The sequence below is a fragment of the Rattus norvegicus genome, chromosome 8, assembly GCF_021556685.1.
Source record: "Rattus norvegicus strain SHRSP/BbbUtx chromosome 8, alternate assembly SHRSP_T2T, whole genome shotgun sequence".
Taxonomy (NCBI): Eukaryota; Metazoa; Chordata; class Mammalia; order Rodentia; family Muridae; genus Rattus; species Rattus norvegicus.
This window is the reverse complement of record NC_141541.1, coordinates 81,270,840-81,290,482: the sequence shown is the minus strand read 5'-3', so window position 1 is coordinate 81,290,482 and position 19,643 is coordinate 81,270,840. Positions and strand designations below refer to the sequence as shown.

Below are 19,643 nucleotides of genomic sequence, written 5' to 3'. Positions count from 1 at the left end.
GTGATGCTCCAGTGCTAGGGAAACGGACACAGGAAGGCCCTGGGGCTCACTAGTCAGCAACTCTAGCTGAGTTAGGGAGCTCTGGGCTCAGCGAGAGGCCTTGTCTCAAAAAATAATGTGGAAAGTGACTGAGGAAGACCTCCAGCTCTATCTCTGGCTTCCACGACACACACTAGCACACACATATGTGCACAACTGCACACACACATGCACACAAGCCCCTGCCCTTAAATAAAAATTAAAAGTGCTAAACACTTAGACTGCAACTCTCAGTGAATGGTACACAGTAGGGAGTCCAGAGAAAGAAGAGACTACAATGTATTGACATGGTGTGAAAAGGGTACAATGACAGGCTACACACAGAAACAAAATTTCACCTAGGGATCTCAGTGCTGGCCCTTTGTTTTCTGCTTGATGAGTAAATCCTAAAGAAAATCCATCTGAGTTTCCAGGTTAATCGAGGTATTTTGCATTTGCCTTCAAAGACAAGAGGGTTTTCCTGAGCTAATCCCCACTGTAAGTTGATTGATTCACTGACTTTATACACAGAGGCATTAAACTCTCAGGAATTCTGTTAATGGGAAGCTGCCTAGGCCCTGTTCCTAAAAGCAAGAATTCTGAGTTGACAGGGCACCGGAGGGCATCTGAAGCCTTTATAGGTGACCTCAGACCCACACCAGGCCCCACACAAGCCCTTCAGTGTTTGAAAAGGCAGCAGGAAGTTCTTAATCCCCCTTCCCTAGGGAGGAGATAAAGGCCTTTGATTTGGGATCACAACATCCAGGGTCCAAGGGAGGATGGAGGATCCCATCCAAACAGCCCTGAGCATGGAAGGTCAGTGAGGAACAAATGGCACACCAGCTCCAACATACCAGGGCCAACCCTTAAGCCAAAAGAGCAGGGGCAGACTCAGCCAGGACTGCGGCTGCTCCTCCCTTGCCCTGTTGCTAATCACTAATTCCAATGCAGAAGAGTCAAGAGGGAGCCTTTGTGATGAAGTGTTCAGATAACCACTCACTTCTCAACTTACCCCAGTTGGAGAAGGTACAGCCAGACCAGCCAGGCTCCTAAAACCTGGTCACATTAACTCGTCCCCCCTAAGACACCCCCAGATAAAGATGCAAAAGCTATCATGTAGACAGTACAACATTCTCTTTGAAAATCAGTTGCCACCCGTTTGTAACTTTGTATTGAGAAATGAACAGATTCTCGGGGTTGGGGATTTAGCTCAGTGGTAGAGCGCTTGTCTAGCAAACGAAAGGCCCTGGGTTTGGTCCCCAGCTCTGGGAAAAAACAAAACAAAACAAAACAAAAAAACAAAAAAAAAAAAAACAAAAAACAAAAAAACAGATTCTCCAAGGAAACCTTTGTAGTAGTTAGGGCTGGAAAGATAGCAATTGAATTCATTGCTTTTGAAGAAGACCTGAGTTCAGTTTGCTGCATTCAACTATCTGGAACTCCAGCTCAAGGGGAGCCTTCTTCTGGACTCTCTGGGGATGTGCACTCACATATGCACAAGCCCATCCGCACAAATATACTCACAATGAAAAATAAATTAAATATAAAAAAGTTGAATTAATCAAAATATTACAAGTTGTTATTATCCCAATATCCCCAAAACCATAGAACCATTCATTTCCTTATCTACTCAATCCCGAAGACTCAACAGGAAGTTAGCCTTTAGCTGTGGGTGGGGGTGCGGGGGGGTGACTAGAGAGGTTTTAAAACATCAAGAAGATTTTAAAAGTATTCTGTGGTAACTTCACAGCATGGGAACTATCTTCAAGTTAAGTTCTGAAAGGCTCCAACATCAGAGTACAATGCACTCTCCCCCCTGCCCCCATAATAGTCTCCGTGAGGATTGGGCAGGTGGTAAGCACTAAAATTTGTAAAACTCAGTGTCAGCAAATTCTTATTACCAGCATTTTTTTGGACGTTCATTTTCTGCTAGGCTCTAAGGGATAGGGCACTATGACTCCGTCTTTAGCAGCTGTCATACTCCTCCTTGATGCCTGGGTTGTCCTGACCGAAAGGCCTGTCAGTGGAACAGCCAACCCAAGGTACTGTTCAGAACCAGCTATTCTGAACAGTCTGTGAATACCCCGAGGAAATGACACACTGACCACAGCTCTTTGCTCCAGCTACAAAGGTGCAGCCCCAGCTACAACCACTTCAAACAGCTCATATAAGATTTTTGCTATCACAAGCACTAGTGAACTCTAGATGATCTGGCAAATACTTCTACCTAGGCTAGAGAGAAAACAAGTCCCCTGGGCCTGGAGACTGGCCCAATAGAGGGACTGCTGTGACTGGTACACAGGGAACAATGCTGTGATTGGTGTCAACACAAACCCTCATTTGCATAAGGTTTGCTGTGACTGGCACAGACCCCTTCTTTGGATGCACCAGCAGGGCATTTGGCCCTCTCAGTGAGATAGCTGCCTCTCTGGTGTTCCAGCATCGGCTCAACAGAAGGCCTCTCTCAGATGGTCGGTCTTCTCTTGCAAACTGGAATGGTAGCAGAGACAGTGAGCAGTAAAAGTGGCTGTCGCTGGTGGCTGCTGCAGAGGCAGGGCTGTGGAGTGTGACCAGTGGGCTAGGCAGTAGGGGTGGGAGAGTCCAGAGTCACAAAAGCCCTGACCAGTGGCAGAGTCAGCACTCATCTGTAAAAGAGGGAGAGCGGCAGACTGGCCACAGAAGGGAAATCCTGGCTTCTAGGCCTACATGAGAGCTCTAACGCTAGCAGAACTAAGTGTTCTGGGGGGAAGAAAGACAACGAAGGAATGATTAATAAGAAAGAAAGAGGAAGAAGCAGGAAGGAAGGCTGAGGGAGGAAGAAGAAGAAACAAGAGAAGCAGGAAGGAAAGACAGGAAGGAAGAAAACAGTGGAGGAAGAAATTAGGAGGAGGAAGTAGAACAGGCCCAACAAGCCTTGGGTCAGAGAGAAGGGCAAAGTCGACCACAGGCCTTTCTTTGCATTCTTTCCTATGTGTATTAGGTTTTTTAGACATCTCTCACCATGCGGACCACCCTGGCCCTGAATCCACGGCCTCCTCGGGGCTTGAATTCCAAACCTTCCTATGACATCTAGCAAACAGTCACATTTTGGTTATGAAAGACTCTTACAATTCACCACAGAGTAAGTTTGAAAGCATCATTTTACAGACAGATAGTAACAAAGGTAAGAATGTAACATATGTAAGGTAACATATGTAAGAATGAGGAGAATGTATACAGACCTATTGCCACAACACTGACGACTAAAACTCAAGGTGCTATCAGGAAATTTAAAACTTTCCTCAGATATGTACATGTACACACACACACAGCCAACACAAAATTCCTCACTATCCAATGGAATTTATGTCCGACATTATTAGATATAAAGTAGTATGGTGGCTATACTATAAAACAAACAAACAAAAAAGCCCAAACTCTACAGCTATAACCATTGGATACCAAAACATTTTGAAAAACAAAAACTCAGGGTGGTTGGGGCACAGGCGATGGTGTTGGCCAGTGAGGGGAGTACATCTAAGGGTGTCAGTTCCCTCTCCAGAGCTCACTAGGTGGAAGCAGAGAACTGAGCCCTGCAAGTTGTCTCCTGACCTCCACACACGCACTGTGTCTCATACAAATAAAAAATTTTAATCCTTTTTTTTTTTTTGGTTCTTTTTTTCGGAGCTGGGGACCGAACCCAGGGCCTTGCGCTTCCTAGGCAAGCGCTCTACCACTGAGCTAAATCCCCAGCCCCCCCCCTTTTTTTTTAAAGCAGAAAATCCAGCCACCGAAACAACATAAATTATCTGGTATGCAGACAACAACATCCAACCTCCCATTCCTGTCCAAGTAAGAGATATTTGGCTTTTATAAGAAAACAGGGGGGAAGGTATATGTTTAACATAGTTCCATGCTCTAATTTACTTTAAACACTGCTTTAAATAAAATACGGCAATACAAATACAATCACTTTTGACACAAGCTGGCACATTCTAACGGACCATTACTATTCAAAGTTTTTTTTGTTTTCTGAAATCCAAGGAAAGCATAGCATTATCTCGGCCTGAATTCTGCTGGTCCTCACCCACTCTGAGGAGCCATAGGAAAAAAAGGCTCTCTCCTGCTGATTTATGAGATGTTTATTTCAGCCATCACTCCAGCAATTCTATGCAAGACAGAAGAGGCAAAAGGTCCAGGGTGTAGTTGCTGGGATCAGCCAACTGAAAGCTCTCATTCTCCCAAAGAAAGAAAGTTATGACCTTTGACATTCTGCTAAGGTGTCAAAGCGACCGCTCATACATGCGTGTCAATAACGAAGCAGAAATCAATCATTTCATTTAATCCCATCCATTATTATGGAGTGGGACACAATGCATCTCCAGAGCCAAGCACTGCTCAGTCTTTTCCTGAGACCAACGCTGTTCTGTTAAGTTTGTTTTATTACATTTAAAGAAAAGCATAATTCCACCATCACAGGTAGAAAAGTGTCTAGCCACGTAAGAAGTAGTTTCAAGGCAGGGCTAAGGCATTACTCTGTTAGTAAAAGGCATGCCATGCCACTATAGGGACCAGAGTTCAAATCCGTGGAACTATTAAGGAAGCCAGCTTGGTCATTTGTACCTGCAATTCCAGTCCCCTTGGGGGTGAACAAAAGCATCTCTGTAGTTTGCTGGCTACATTGTTTTCTCTCTTAAACACAACTTTTCTCTGTGTCTTTTTAAATATAACAGTGCAACTGTAACAATATGTCTCTCTTGACTCAAATCTCTTATAAAAAAAAAAACTTCACAAACAGAAAACTGGCTTTATAAACAGACACTTTCACACTGAAATCTTTGGGGTATATGCTTTTTTTCAAAATTGTATTATTTTAAGTATATGTTCACTTTGCCGACCTGAGAGTCTGCCCACAGAAGCCAGAAGTGGGTGTGGGATTCTCTGGAACTGGAGTTACAGACAGGGTGTGAGATGTTTTGAAGGAGCAGCCAGTATTCTTAACCACTGACTGAGCCATCGCTCCAACAACAGTCTTTGTAGCAATAGTCTGTTGCATACAGACCAGTGCCCTACCACAGCTACAAGCTTCTGATGCAGAGTGAAACAGAGTAACTGAATGGTTCAAAAGTTACAGAATCCAAAACAGGAGTTGAGAGGTTCTTTCCTTGGGCTCATGGTAGTGGCTTCACAGACTCCATCAGCATTCATTTTAAATAGTGTGGCTCCCCCAGGCAGACCAGGGACTGCATTCAGGCAACATAAAATAGAATGGCAGTTTAGCTATGTACATGACATTAACTACATTTCTGATAATCATTATGACAACTGTTGGAAGGGTCAAGAAACATCAAAAGCAAGGGCAATACTGTAGTGACTGCCCAGCCCACCGCTCCCTTTATGAGCCCATACATGACCTTGAAACAGCGATTCTCTAACTGAGTTGTGACCCCTTTGGGCCACATATCAGATATCCACATTACAATTCATACAGTAGCAAAATGACAATTATGAAATAGCAATGAAATAAGTTTATGGTTAGGGGTCATGACATCATGAAGAACTCTATTAAAGGTCTTAAGCATTAGGAAGGTTGAGAGCCACTGCCATAAACTATTTGTCTAAAAAATTCAAAGATACTATTTTACTACATCTTAGAAGTATGGTTTTGCCATTTACAAGGCAGGGTTGGGGCATTGCTCCGTTGGTAAAATGCATGCCACACCAGCATATGGACCAGAGTTCAAATCCTCGGTACACACAAAGAAGCCAGCTGTGGCCAGGAGTAACTGTAATTCTAGGACCCTCAGCGTGGACAGACAGAAGCATCTCTGTAGCTTGCACACATCTCACCAGACTCCTACCTACTATTCAATGCAAGCCATGCTAGACACATAACACTAACATTTCCCAAGCCAAATATGACCTTTTCCCTATATTCTCTAGCTCAGCTGATGGCAATACCATTTACCACATCACTCAAACCAAAATCACCAGCATCCAGGCTGTGTCGGCGTTAGCTTGCTGATACTGTGCTAAAACACTGACGAAAACCAGCTTGAGGAGGAAAAGGTTTATTTCATCTTACAACTCTTAGATCTCTATCATGGGAAGAAGTCAGGGAAGGAACTCAATATAGGAACCAAAGCAGAGGCCATGGAGGAGTGCTGCTTACTTGCTTGCTCCTCCTGGTTTGCTCAGCCTGCTTTCTTATAAAACTCAGAACCACCTGCCCAGGGGTGACACCGCCTGAATGGACAGAACCCTCTCACATCAATCATTAACCCAGAAATGCCCAGCAGACTTGCCTGGAGGCAATCTGAAAGAGGCAATCTGTCAATTAAGGTTTCTTCTACCCAGATGACTCTAAACTTGTGTCAAATTGAGAAAAAATAGCAATCCACCACTGTGCAAGAGTGAGGCAGAGTGCAGAGCCTCAGCGCAACAAAAATGTTGGGCAAGGATGGCAATTCACCTGCAATCCCGGCACAAGGGAGACAGAGACAGGTGAGAGGTCCCCAGTGCCCTCTCCCTCAATCACAAGCTCCTGCTTCAGTAAGAGTCCCCATCTCAAATAAAGAATAATGGTGGAAAACACTCAACAACTTTCTTATTGTTATTGTTGTTTTCCAAGGCACACAAACTAAAGCAGTAGTCACTACTGTTCTACAGGGAGACTGACAGACAGAAAAGGAAGGACACGAGGCGCTCCCAAACCCACACAAACATGAGTGTCATTTGTGTTTCACCTTTGGTTTTTTTTTGTTGTTGTTGTTTTGTTTTGTTTTTGTTTTTTTTTTAAGATTTATTTATTATATATAACTACACTGTAGCTGTCTTCAGACACACCAGAAGAGGGCGTCTGGTCCCATTACAGATGGTTGTGAGCCACCACGTAGTTGCTGGGATTTGAACTCAGGACCTCTGGAAGAACAGTCAGGTGCTCTTAACTGCTGAGCCATCTCTCCAGCCCCTTTTGTTTTGTTTTCTTCTTTTTTATGAGAACATGCATGTGTGTGTACATGCACACACATGTTACATGTGTATGTGTGAGGGCATCACTATCCTGGGGCTGGTGTTCAGGTGGTTGTGAGTGTTGGGAATAAAACTGGGGTCCTCTGAAAGGCAGTGAGTGGCTAACCACTGAGCCATCTCTCTAGCCCTGGCAGGTTTTATCTGAATCTCCCTGTTTTATTCCACTTATTGTAAATAATTATTTAGTTGCTTTATTTAGTATGTGCCTGCAGGCTCAAATGAGTGACTCTGTCTCAATTTACAAGTGGAAGAATAGTCAAAAATACCTGACACTAATCCCATAAGAAGAACAACAATATCAACCAACCAATCAGACCTCCAGGTCCAGGGATGGACCTATGTCTCCAGCCACATATGTAGCAAAACAAGGTCTTGTTGGGCATTAATGGGAGGAGAGGCCCTTGGTCCTGTCAAGGCTCAATGCCCCAGTGTAGGGGAATGTCAGGGTTGGGAGGTGGGAAGGGGTGGGTGGATGGGTGAGAGAGCACCCTCATGGAGGCAGGGGGAGGGGTGATGGGATGGTGGGTTTCTGGAGGGGAAACCAGGAAAGAAGATAACATTTAAAATGTAAATTTAAAAAATCCAATGAGGGGGCTGGAGAGATGGCTCAGCGGTTAAGAGCACCTGACTGCTCTTCCAGAGGTCCTGAGTTCAATTCCCAGCAACTACATGGTGGCTCACAACCCTCTGTAATGGGACCAGACGCCCTCTTCTGGTGTATCTGAAGACAGCTACAGTCTACTTATGTATAATAAATAAATCTTTAAAAAAAAAAATCCAGTGAAAGGGAAAAAAAGCAAAAAACAAAAAATAAAAAACAACAACAAAAGAAACCTGACACTAACTGCTGGCCCCAACATATGCTCACACACCACAGATACATACAAAATAGAGGGATATCTTTAATTTTAGTGTCACTTCTGTAATATTCCCTTTTCTATACTGTAGATTTGATAACTCTTTGAACATAAAAAAAAATTTCTACACAAGGAGACACACAGGCAGGCAAAGCATTTGTACATAAAAATATAAACTAAAAATCCAAAAAAATTAAAATTAAAAAATAAAGTCATGGGGTTGGGGATTTAGCTCAGTGGTAGAGCACTTGCCAAGCAAGCACAAGGCCCTGGGTTCGGTCCCCAGCTCTGAAAAAAAGAAAAAGAAAAAAAAAGAAAGAAGCGGAAAAAAAATAAAGTCATATCCTATCACTTGGATAACTTCAAAAACACTGTTGGCCATCACACCAGCTTTAGTCAGAGTAGTTCCTCAACTAAAATTATGTTAAAGACATTACTAACTAACTAAGCAGTGAGGTGACGCCATGGGTAAAGACACCCGCTGGTAACCTGAGTGCTAGCTCGGACCCACATGGTGGCAGGAGAGACCGGACTCCTACAAGAGGTTCTCTGATTTCCACATGTGCACACATGCTTGAAAGTGCATCCACGCGCGCGCGTGCGCGCGCACACACACACACACACACACACACACATAATTTTTTAAAAGTTCATTCTACTTATTCAGAAAACAGTAGCTGGCTAAATATCTTAAGAAAAGCTGTGCCCCTGGGTTTTAGGGTTTTTTTTCCTTTCTTTTTTAACAACACCACTAACATGAAAGCATTTTTTTCTATTCTAAATCCACTTTGAGGTAAATATTTTAATCTCAATAACTTTAAACCCAATCAAAGAGACTCACTCTAATTCAGACTGAAAGCTAGGAGAAACTAAACCCCATCATTATTAAGAGATTCTGAGGACAGCGGTATAATCTGTTTCCACACAAATACATTAGCAAAGCTCAAGAGAAAGTCTTAACTTTATTTTTAAAACACAGAATCAAAAATAAGGTAAAATGCTAAACCAATATACATCAGAATTTACCACCAATATTTATAAAATTGTATACCACATGTGCAAACTCTCAAAGCATCTTAGCCTATGGGATTGAGCAGTCCCAGACAGATTAACACTACACCGTCCTAGAGTCTTAAAACTAGGGCCCGGAGGGATGGCTCCATGGTTAAGTGCACTTGCTGCAGAGGACCTAGCCAGCTCACAACTGCCTACAACCACAGTTCTGGATGCTCTAACACCCTCATCTGGCCTTAAAGGGCCCTGCACACACATGGTACACACACACACATGCAGGCAAACACTCAGACACATAAAATAAAAATAAATCATAAACAAATAGTCCTAGTCTAGCTGGGGATGCCTCTCAGTTGCCATGGGGAAGGCCCTGGGTTTAATCCCTGGTCCCATAAAAATAAACATAGATAAATAAAATACAAGTATCTAAATTATCTGTATTTGACTTTAATTCTCCCATGGACAAAGTCCAAAATGGTGTATTAGATACTACCCAAGTTACTTTAATTTTCTTCTCGGGAGCAAAAGAGTCTATTGCACAAATATGAGGACCTCCCACAGTCATATAAAAGGCAGGCACTGTAACCCAGAACCAGGGGACAGAGACAGGATGTTCTCCGGGGCTCATGGCCAGCCATACTCTTGCGTTAATGAACTTGGGGTTCAATGAGTCTCTACATCCCAGAAAAACAGCTGGGAAGAGGATGAAGAACACACTAGATGTTGACCTCCATACACACATGCACCCACAGGCATACATATGAACACACACAACACACATGCCATCTTTCTCAAGACGAAGGCTGAAATCTACCGGGTTCCTTTCCTGCCACTAATAAGTAGTCTAAAGCAAATATTTTAAAAAACAACCACTTGACATTTTGTCTGCAAACCTCCTTGTGTGCTGGTAACCACCAGTTGAGCTCAGTGCCTTCCCCTTTACTTGACCCCGGTACCCTCAAGATGCTACCATGCTCATATCCTTACCAGCAGAAAGGCATCTGCCTCAAACAACAATGTTGGGTCCTGCTGACTTATGGGAGGAGACTTGTGTTGACCATTCACCAACGCCAGCTACCACACAGCCAAGCCATACAGTGTGCAGAATGTCCCAGGAGACTCTCTTGAGTAGGCGTTTTCCTCCAGGCTGTCTGGGTTTTTGGTTGTGGCTGCTGGGAGGGATGAAGAGGCCAGGGACGCTGCAACACGTCATGGAAGGCACCAGATCGCACCAGATCGCACCAGATCGTACCACAGTGAGGCGTTACCTGGCTCAAAGCGCCAACTGTGGCAAAGCTTAGGAACTCTGAGAAATGGTATCCACCAGCAGAAAAACCTTTTTTCAACAAATTACTCACGAAATAAAGCAGCACTGCAGCGAAATAAAGTAAGCTTTCACAGACATTCTCTTTACCACAGCGCCTTGCACTAACCAGAGGATGCCATGTGAAACCAGGGTCCTGGGCAGTGCCCCAATCCCTACAGTCTACTGCTTCATCAACCCGATTCACCTAACTGCTGCCGACATTGACGATGCAAACACCTACAAACGTTCAGGAAGGGCAAGCCTCCCAGAAACTGACCAAACAAACAAACAAAAAGAAACGTTTTAAATCCACGCCTAGTCATCTGCATAGTCTGTAAGAATTTGGGTTTTTAAGGTTCATCAAAAGCAGACTCTAGGAATCCTAGGTTTCTTAAGGAATGTAAAAATAAGGAAAGAAATTTGTAAGATTAAGAGTCAGAGATTTTGGCCAGGGGGCCGGCCCCCACCGCCACCACGCATGCCCAGCCCACTAGCACCTCACTGCACCGCAGCACTGCACCACCACAGCGAGCCGCCAAAGCACGGCCGCACCGCACTGCACCGCAGCACCGCAGCACCCACTCCACCGCAGCACCAAACCACAGCAGCAGCACCTCAGGACACCGCAGCTCTGCAGCTCCGGAGAAACTGTGGAGCACTGTACCTGTTTGACACTATGTCCCCCTTCAAGCTGAGCGCGCTACCAGGCTAAGCATATGTATCTGCCTCCTTTCTCGCTTACCAACGCATAAGTTATGAATTTAAGCATACTTTATAATGAAGGGGCCAGACAATTTAAACTCAAAAAGTTGTAAAATAGACTTACTTGAGTTATTTTTAATATTATTTTTAAACTAAGTCATCAAAGTCGTTTTTAGGAAATTTAAGCATCAGGGCTGGAGAGATGGTTCAACAGTTAAGAGCACTCCTTACTCTCATAGAGGACCAGAGTTCAGTTTCCAACACCCATACAAAGATGCTCACAGCTGTCCCAAACACCCTCCAGTTTCAGGGATCCAGCAGCATCTGGGGGTACCATGCATATATGTGGCACATACATGCAGGCAGGCACTCACAAATAGACATAAAATAAAAATAAATATACCTTTTTTTTTTTTTTAGAGAGAGATCACGACTCGACGTGACTGATTATTCTGCAAGTAAGTCTCCATCAGTTTACTAGCTAAAAGCAATGATTCTAGCTGAGCACCCCTGGCTATAAGATAAAGATCACGTCTGCAAACTGTAGTTTAAAATACAGCCAGCAAGGAACGTCAAATGGATTTGACTCGTTGGCTGAAATACACATTAAACCTAAAGCCTTGCTTAAAAGATTAGTGTTCTGTTAGTCTCTTAAATTGCTATGTGCTTCCTTAACAGGCCTAGCTGTTAAATAAGGGAGCATAGATCCCCAGGGGTTGTACAAACAACCCCTGACTGTGAAGACTGCTCTTCAGAATCTCAGAGACAGTTGACCAAAAGGGTATAGATCCAGGACCCTTTCAAGGTTTCACTTAAAAATGGGCAGAAATAAAAAAAAACACATTAATGTGGTGTGTGTGTCTGTTTATCTGTCTGAGAGAGAGAGTGTGTGTGTGTGTATGTGTGTGTGTGTTGTCTGTGGTCTGTGTGTGTGTTTGTGTGTGTATGTATGTGTGTTATCTGTGTGTGTGTGTTGTCTGTGTGTGTGTTGTCAGTGTGTGTGTTGTCTATGTATGTGTGTATGTGTATGTGTATGTATGTATTGTCTGTGTATGTGTGTGTATGTGTATGTGTATGTTGTCTGTGTGTGTGTTGTCTGTGTGTGTGTGTGTGTGTGTGTGTGTCTGTCTGTCTGTCTGTCTGTCTGTCTTCAAGAAAGGAGAACTCTACCCCCTTGTTGGAGCCTGCTTTGCTTTAAAAAAAAAATCTACCAACTTTGAAAAGAAGGAGATAGTGTTACAAGTGGCATAAAATGAGAAGAGAATCACACACAGAGGAGGAAAAACTGGTTCTCTGACCCAGAGATTATCAGGGCCCTGATCCGCAGACCTTAAGCAGAAAGCTCCTGAGAGCCAAGCCTCCCTGGAGAAGCCTGCAGAAGGAGCCTGCAGCTCTTACTCAGCTCACTTCATGAATCCCGGCCATCTGGCAGAACTTAAACAGGTTCGTTCAAACCACCCTCTCTCTTCCTAGGCTGTCAGGAGGCAGCACTAGGCTTTGTTGGACAGTTTGTCATATTGGTCTCTCTAAATACCTATTCTATTCCCTTTATTTTTTCCCACATCCATTGGCTCAGAGTTCCACATTAGTGCTGCTGTCTGGGAACAGGTGGTTGTAAGTCTTTGTGTCTGCCCTCGAAGGCAAAACCCCGCTGTAACAAGGACACTGCAGGAAAACTTTGCCAGTTTGGGGTCCCAGATCTCTGATAAAATCCAACTATCTGAGCGATATTTTTATACTCTTATTCTCTTTTCCTCCGCCACGCCATTCCCTTTCTCAAACATTATTTTAAATGCTTTTGATGTCCTTTACATTTCAAAATAAAGTTTGGGTAATAATTTACGAAGGACTCTTTAAGGCGGAAACCTAAAGCCACGAAACAAAAATGCAAAGTGCCACACTGAACCAGCAGCACTTCCCTCTGGGAAGAATAACGCGGCCTACCAAAGACAGTGATTCTAGGCACTAAAAAGTTATAGAAATGTTCACCTAGACACCCTCCGCTGAGGCTGAAATTAATCTCAAATTTTAGAAAAATTAAGAAAAAAAACAGTATAAAGGTAAGGGAATTCTATGTTCATTTTTTAAGCCTTTGCCCTAGTTAAAAAGAAAAATCATGAAAACCCTAAACGGATTTGTGCCGTGTCCCGGCCAGCCAGAGGATCCCATTCCCACCTTTTATGGAAAGGAAACAAACAGACAGCTTCCTGTTCAATCCTCACTGATGGCCAGACTTTTACACATCACAGAACACGCCCGCCTCCTCCTTTACTCCCCTTATCTTAATTTAAACTTGTTGAAATATGAGACTGTTTTAGCACAGTAACGCTTTCCTCTGAGATTTATCTTACGCCAGCATTAAGGACACAAGGAACATCAATACAGCTCTCTGGTTACTCGGTATTCCTAAAATATTTTAATCGCAGTGTTTATATAAGGAAGACTTAGCACTCAAGTAGGTGAAATTCTGATGTACTAAAACTTAACATATTTACATTCGTAGGCCCTACTTTAAAGTTCTGATTACTATTCTATGCAAGTAGGAAGGGGTCTCCCCATACCACTCCCCCCTTTTCTAATTACATGAAAATATAAAAAGGGGGTCGACGAGATGGCTATCGATACAAAGGATTACTTTAAAAAAATAGCTATATATTATGTTAACCCTATGTTTTCCTTTTTAAAAAGGGATGCCTTAGCAAAACTAAGCTAGACACATTCTTTTGTGCTTGGGTGAACAACCGGAAAGCCAAGCCTCCAGGCCTTAGGGAAGAGCCTTGTGCCGATGTGCCCGGAGATAAGGTCCCATAGTGACACTTAAGGAAGGGCCAGCTCCCTTTGGAATTTCTGCATTCCTCAAGAACAATTCATGGCAATAAGCAACTTTGCAGAAGAGCCACATGAAAGCTGGGGCCAATGAATGAGGGTCATCTGCTCTTTATCACAGGGTAAACCTCACCCTGGCCAGGGTCTAACCTTTTAACCCTGCCGATTCCTAATTTACACATGAATAATGGAATTCTGGCCCAGAGTGCAACTTTCTGATTCTAGCCTGCTAAATTCAGAAACTAAGACTCAGCCTGTGTGTTAAAACAAAAAAACAAAAACAAACTACAAAAACAAAAAGATGTTAAGAGTGTCACAGATTAAAGTTTAAGATTCCAGAAGGCTACTACCACTAAACCAAAGGATGCATTGGCTCATAAAACCCCTAAGAAAACAAAAAGAACACTGTGCCCTGGTGCTATCACTAAGTGGAAGAATAACACACACAGACACACACACACACACACGCACGCACACACACACACACACACACACACACACACACGCGCGCGCGCGCGCGCGCGCGCACACACCAACAGAACACCCACTTAATACTTCCCTGGTCTTCCTGCTCACTTTGGATAACATCTGCACAGGAAGAGTGATTAGAGCCCCTGTCACAAGACACTCCTTCTTAAACATCAAAACTATGAATCCAGGATCACTGGGAGCCTTCTTATTTTTAAAGAGTAATCTAAATTTAAATCTGCTGTTCGCTTCTCGATTTAAATACGTAACAGGGGGTTGGGGATTTAGCTCAGTGGTAGAGCGTTTGCCTAGCAAGCACAAGGCCCTGGGTTCGGTCCCCAGCTCCAAAAATAAATAAATAAATAAATCCGTAACAGTCCCCAACCAAAGCAAGAAATATTCTAAACCCTTAACCCTCGGGGATTTGTTTGTTTGTGAGACCCTGTGAGATGGATCAGACAGGGTCTTGATATATAGTCCAAACTGGCCTAGACCTAACTCACCACCCTCCTCAGCCTTCCACATGACGGGATCACAGATATGGACCACACCTGACTTTTCAATTTATATTTATAATAAGAAGATGAGGTCATCTACTTCCCCACCATACTTTGCAAAGTGATGAATGTCTATGTATTATTAATAAAAATGTTAAAGATACAAAAATGTGAAGATAAAATGGCAAAAGCTTTTGTGTGATTGGTTGGAGTTTTTTATTTCAGATTTGCTTTGGGGACTTGGGCCTGAACCCAGACACCCATGCATGCCAAACACATGTCCAACACTGTGCCACAAACCCAGCCCTTGGTCCTAATGTTTGCTTCCTTTCCAATTTTATGTAAGGAGTCAGAGCTGGGTGAGCTATGGGACCTGTCTGTCTCAGGAGGTCCTGGAAACAAGGGTGGTCCTGATAAACGTTTGTCTTTAAGTCCTCTGTCCACTCGCCTCCACCACCCTCTTCCCCACAAAAGCAACCCACGCTACAGTGCCTTGGTGTGGCAAAATCAAAATGAAAAAATTCTTGGCATGACAAAATTGAAAAGGCAAATAATAGCACGAATCTGGAAAGATGCAAACACAAGAATCCCTCAGTGATTGTACATTAGACAGGACTCAGACGAACAGAGCGTAAGGTTAAAATGCACATTCTCCTCAAAGTGGATCTATAAGGTAAAACCAGTATTCAATGAAGAAGGATTACTGCCCAGTGACCATAGCCAAAGGAAATCAGCAGGTGGGGTGGGATGTTGGGGATGGAGTTTATTAGAAATCTTTTCACTATTATGTTCTTTAGTAGGGGTCCGGGGTGGGTGGGGGTGGGGCTAGGTTTGGAAGCATCTCTAATCTGCCACAAATATTTCAACACAAATATTTCTCTGCTTGCAGTTCTTTTCCACGACTCATCCCCACTGCGCAAATTACACCAAGGACTTCTCTAAGCACAGCAGAAACATTCCAGTGAGCTGTAGCTAAAGTCACCTGGGAATCTCTGACGCTACCTTCCAAGCTTCTGTTGTGTAGACCTTGGACAGACCACTCCCTGAAGCCTCTGTGGTTATCTCAAGAATGTGCTCTTCCTGTCGAACGCGTTATGAACGGGTCAGTGTGTGTACAGTGCAGAACCTGACCTTTCTGGGTTAACAACATGGCTAGACTGGAACGCTCTTGCCACCAGCCCTGCTTGTTGAATATTGCTTGGTCACCTGAAGAGGTGGTGACCTTCAGGAGTTCCCTTCCCTGTCCTAGGCCCACCCTGACACCCTGAAGCCGTTGCCAAGTTAACCACCATCCAGAGGATCACTTACGCTGACTGTTTGCTCAGTAAGAAACGAGCAGATGTGGGGGCTGGAGAGATGGCTCAGCAGTTAGGAGCATTGGCTTCTCTTCCAGAGGACCCAGGTTCAATTCCCAGCACCCACATGACAGCTTACAGCTGCCTCTAACTCCAGTTTTAGGGGATCTGACACCCTTATACCAATGTACATTCAGGCAAAATACCAATGCACAAAATAAATAAATAAATAAATAAATAAATAAATAAATAAATAAATAAATAAATGCAAAATTTAAAAGTTACAAAAACAAAACAAAAGAGCAAATCTGACCTAATTCCATTAGGCCTAAGACAGAAACAGCTGCAATATCTTTTCCTCCCAACTGGAAAAGACTAGAACTACTTCAAAGGCCGGAGAGTTACTAACCAATGCCCTCTCTTGCAATCACAAAGCAACATGGGTGATCTAAGGGCAGTCTGAGATGGAAGGTTGGGCTGTAAGAAAGATTTAGCACTCGAGAGCCAGCCACACAGCAGAAAGATTTATTTGTGGTTGTTTCCACTCGGTGATTGCTAAAAGGTTAAAAATTTTACAGCAGCTTTGTTCGCACCGGCAGACTTCCCCACGTTATTCTTACAGTGAGCGACATTAGAAGGTGGATAGGCCTACCTGGTTAGGTTTCCCTTTACGCTGTGTTCAAAGTCGAATTTGAGTTTGCTTCCCAACCAGTCAAGTTTTCATGCATAGATTTCTCTGCATACCTCCCTTAGGGCCAGCTAATATCGTCTCTGGTGAAATTCTTAATGTGTGCATGATTTTAGTGCTATTCGTAAGTCAGCTTAAAAAAGAAAATTCTAACAATGAAAACCGTTAACCACCAAGAAGAATTTAAACACTTACTTGACAATGTCAGATGAGCTTTCTGACTAAGAATGGCCCCATATTTGTTCACAGCCAAGCACTGATAAAATCCTTCATCCGATTGCTCTCCCCGCCTGCCTTCCGCCTCACTGATGTATAAAGAGCCGTTAGATAGAACCTGGATCCGTTTATTTTCAGACAATTTTGCTCCATTTTTCAACCAGGTGACCTTAATGGGACCTTCTCCATGGGCCTGGCAATCTAAGAAGACTGGGTCTTTCCTTGTGACCGTTGCGTCCTGTGGTTCTTTCATGAAGAACAGTTCGCTAAAGCTCCACACTCCTGCAAAGGAAAAACAGGGAGAAAAGAGGTATATCCAGAATTACAGGTATAAAATAATTTAGCACACAACTGTAAAAACACCTATTCGTGGTAGAAGGCAGTTTCTCCAGCCATGATGGTCACCTTCCAAGGACCTTAATAACCACAAACCCTTCCAACAACTCAAAACATGGGAAGATTCTAATACCTTTTATGCAGCCTAAAAGTTTGGTTCTCAGGTTTCTCGCCAGAGACCCAAAATCATCAGAACCTACTAGCACAGGTCGTTTTGCTACTTTTACAAGCTTGTCAAAAAGATCTTGAACAGGGTTAGGTCATAAAAGTCTAATTTTACAAGAAATCATTAGCAAAACTCCCAACTCTGTGAACAAGCGAGTTTATTTCCTTGTCTCTTGAAGTGTTTTTGGAGAAACCCCCGGCACCTACTCCTTTGGGAAATACGTTTATCTTTAGTGACAAATTACAAGTTTGCATTTTTTTTTTCCTATCTGCCCTTTTACAGCAGGGATGCTGTCTCCTCTCCTTAAAAAGAAATCCATTTACTTCATTTCTGCCAAGCCAGCTAGGTATTTAAAGGGCACACAATAGACTTTGAAAAGTTGGTAACTCGCCGCTTGTACTCAGTGGGTGATCGGATTAGGAAACCTTTATTTCAATGTTTTAGTGCTACCAACTGTTGGGGAAAAAAATGCGTGACTAATTGGTCCTTACTGTCTAAGAGGGATAGGAGATTGCTTAATCAACCAATACACATTTTTATCAGAGCAGAGGAAATGCTTTATCCAATCATACACAAGCCCTAAAGTCCCCCAGAATAAAGCATTCGTCGCCTCCTGCCGTCGCATGTTGAACTGAGCCAATAAAAAATTAGGGGTCTTGGTGAGAGATTTGTTTTAACACTTCTTCTGGTCAGTTCGAGGCCCTGATTACATATACCTAGCAATGATTCATTTGTTTCTGATCAAGACTGATCCTGAAAACCTCAGAGTCTGAGTCTGCAGACTTCCCCTAAGGTCTGCCCTGGGCGGCTACCCCAACAGCCCCGTGCAGCACGCACTACTCCGGAAGACGCCCATTGTGTTTCTGAGCCGCATCCCACTTTGATCCTTTCTCTTACTAACTGAAACTAACTCCTCCAGGAAAAAAAAAAAAGATAAGAAAGAAAAAAAATGAAAGAAAAGAGGAGGAAGAGAAACCACTGATTGTAACTTACAAATGAATAACTCAAGCCCCTTTCGTCAAAGACCCTCCTTTCCCTAATATATTCACTTTTCATTTTTCTGTCCTTGAAGAAACTGCAGAAAGGGAAATAAATAAATTCATGCAAGTTTGTGCAAGGTTAATCTGGAGGTTTCAGGGACCTCTAGCCGGAACCCCAAAGACCTACATGCAGAAAGTAAGTTCTAGCTAGACACCTTTCTCCCTGGCTCTCTTGGGACACAAATGGGCCATACAACTTTCAAGCTCCTTCTCTTTGCAATTTCATCCTCCCATCTTCTTGCCCAGTTTGGAGCTGCGGAAACGCGGAGCGCCCAGCTCGGCCCGGGTGAGACCTGGAGGAACCCCACTGCAATCCCTGGAAACGGCGCGCAACCGCGGCGCCCCCCTGCGTGGCGAGTCTGCCACTCAGGAAACAATATAAATAAAACCACGTGCGGCCGCGGCCGGGGAGGCAGCGCGGAGCCCCCAGCTGGCTGCAGCTCGGACAATGGCATGAGCAGGGCGAGTGGACAGCGGCTCCAGGGAGACTCGGCCTCGGTCGAGGAGCGCTGAGAGCGCGCATCCCGAGAGAATCCTGGCCGGTCACACCACCCCGGGCATCCCAGCCCGTCCCCCTCCCCGCGCACGGTCGCGCACACTCGCATGGGGAGCGCGCCCACCTGGAACCGAGCCGAGCGGCGGCAGTAGCAGCAACAGCAGCAGGGGCAGCATCCCCGGGCGCACGGGAGGCGCCATTCAGCGGGGCTGCGCGGGCATGCTCCCGGGCTGTTCGCCCGCGCCCGCTGCTCCCGCTGCTCTCCTGGACCCGCAGCTCCTGCTGCAACCCGCTGCTCCGGCGTGGCGAGGCGACGCGCCGCTTGCAGGCGCACGGAGCCCCGCGAGTGCGCCAGGCCGCGGGGACCACGCGCGCCGCGTCCAGCCGGGGGCGGAGGGAGGCTGTAGAGGGCGGCGCAGTGGACAGCCTGGCCGGCCGGGGACTACTTTCTACATCTGGCCCCTGGGCCCCGCACGGCGAGGTCGGAGCTGCTGGCGGAGGGACACGCTGAGATCGCCTGGACGACCCCGGGGACAGGGGGAGGGCCCCGCCGGACAATGCACCTGGGGGTCAAGCCCCCGCCCCTCGGCCTGCGCGCCACGGCCGGCCACCGGGCCACAAAGGCCAATCCTCCTGGCCGCGGCCAGCCCCCCGGGGCCCTTCTCCCTCCTACGGGCCAGTTGAGGATTCTGCACGGAGGAGGGGGT

At 44.8% G+C, this 19,643-nt stretch overlaps 1 protein-coding gene across 3 annotated transcripts in view; it reads right to left on the bottom strand.

Moving 5' to 3' along the window:
• The window catches only part of Prtg (protogenin), a 109,638-nt gene extending 90,320 nt beyond the window's left edge, over positions 1–19,318 (bottom strand). For 2 of the 3 annotated variants that reach the window (XM_087562204.1, XM_087562206.1), the window contains exons 1-2: positions 19,061–19,318; positions 16,878–17,180 (exon numbers count right to left, since the gene is read on the bottom strand). In XM_087562204.1, the coding sequence (XP_087418330.1) occupies positions 16,878–17,180; positions 19,061–19,136 (379 nt within the window). In that variant the 5' untranslated portion in view covers positions 19,137–19,318. 3 annotated transcript variants of the gene reach the window in all.
• Positions 19,319–19,643: the final 325 nt, after the last annotated feature.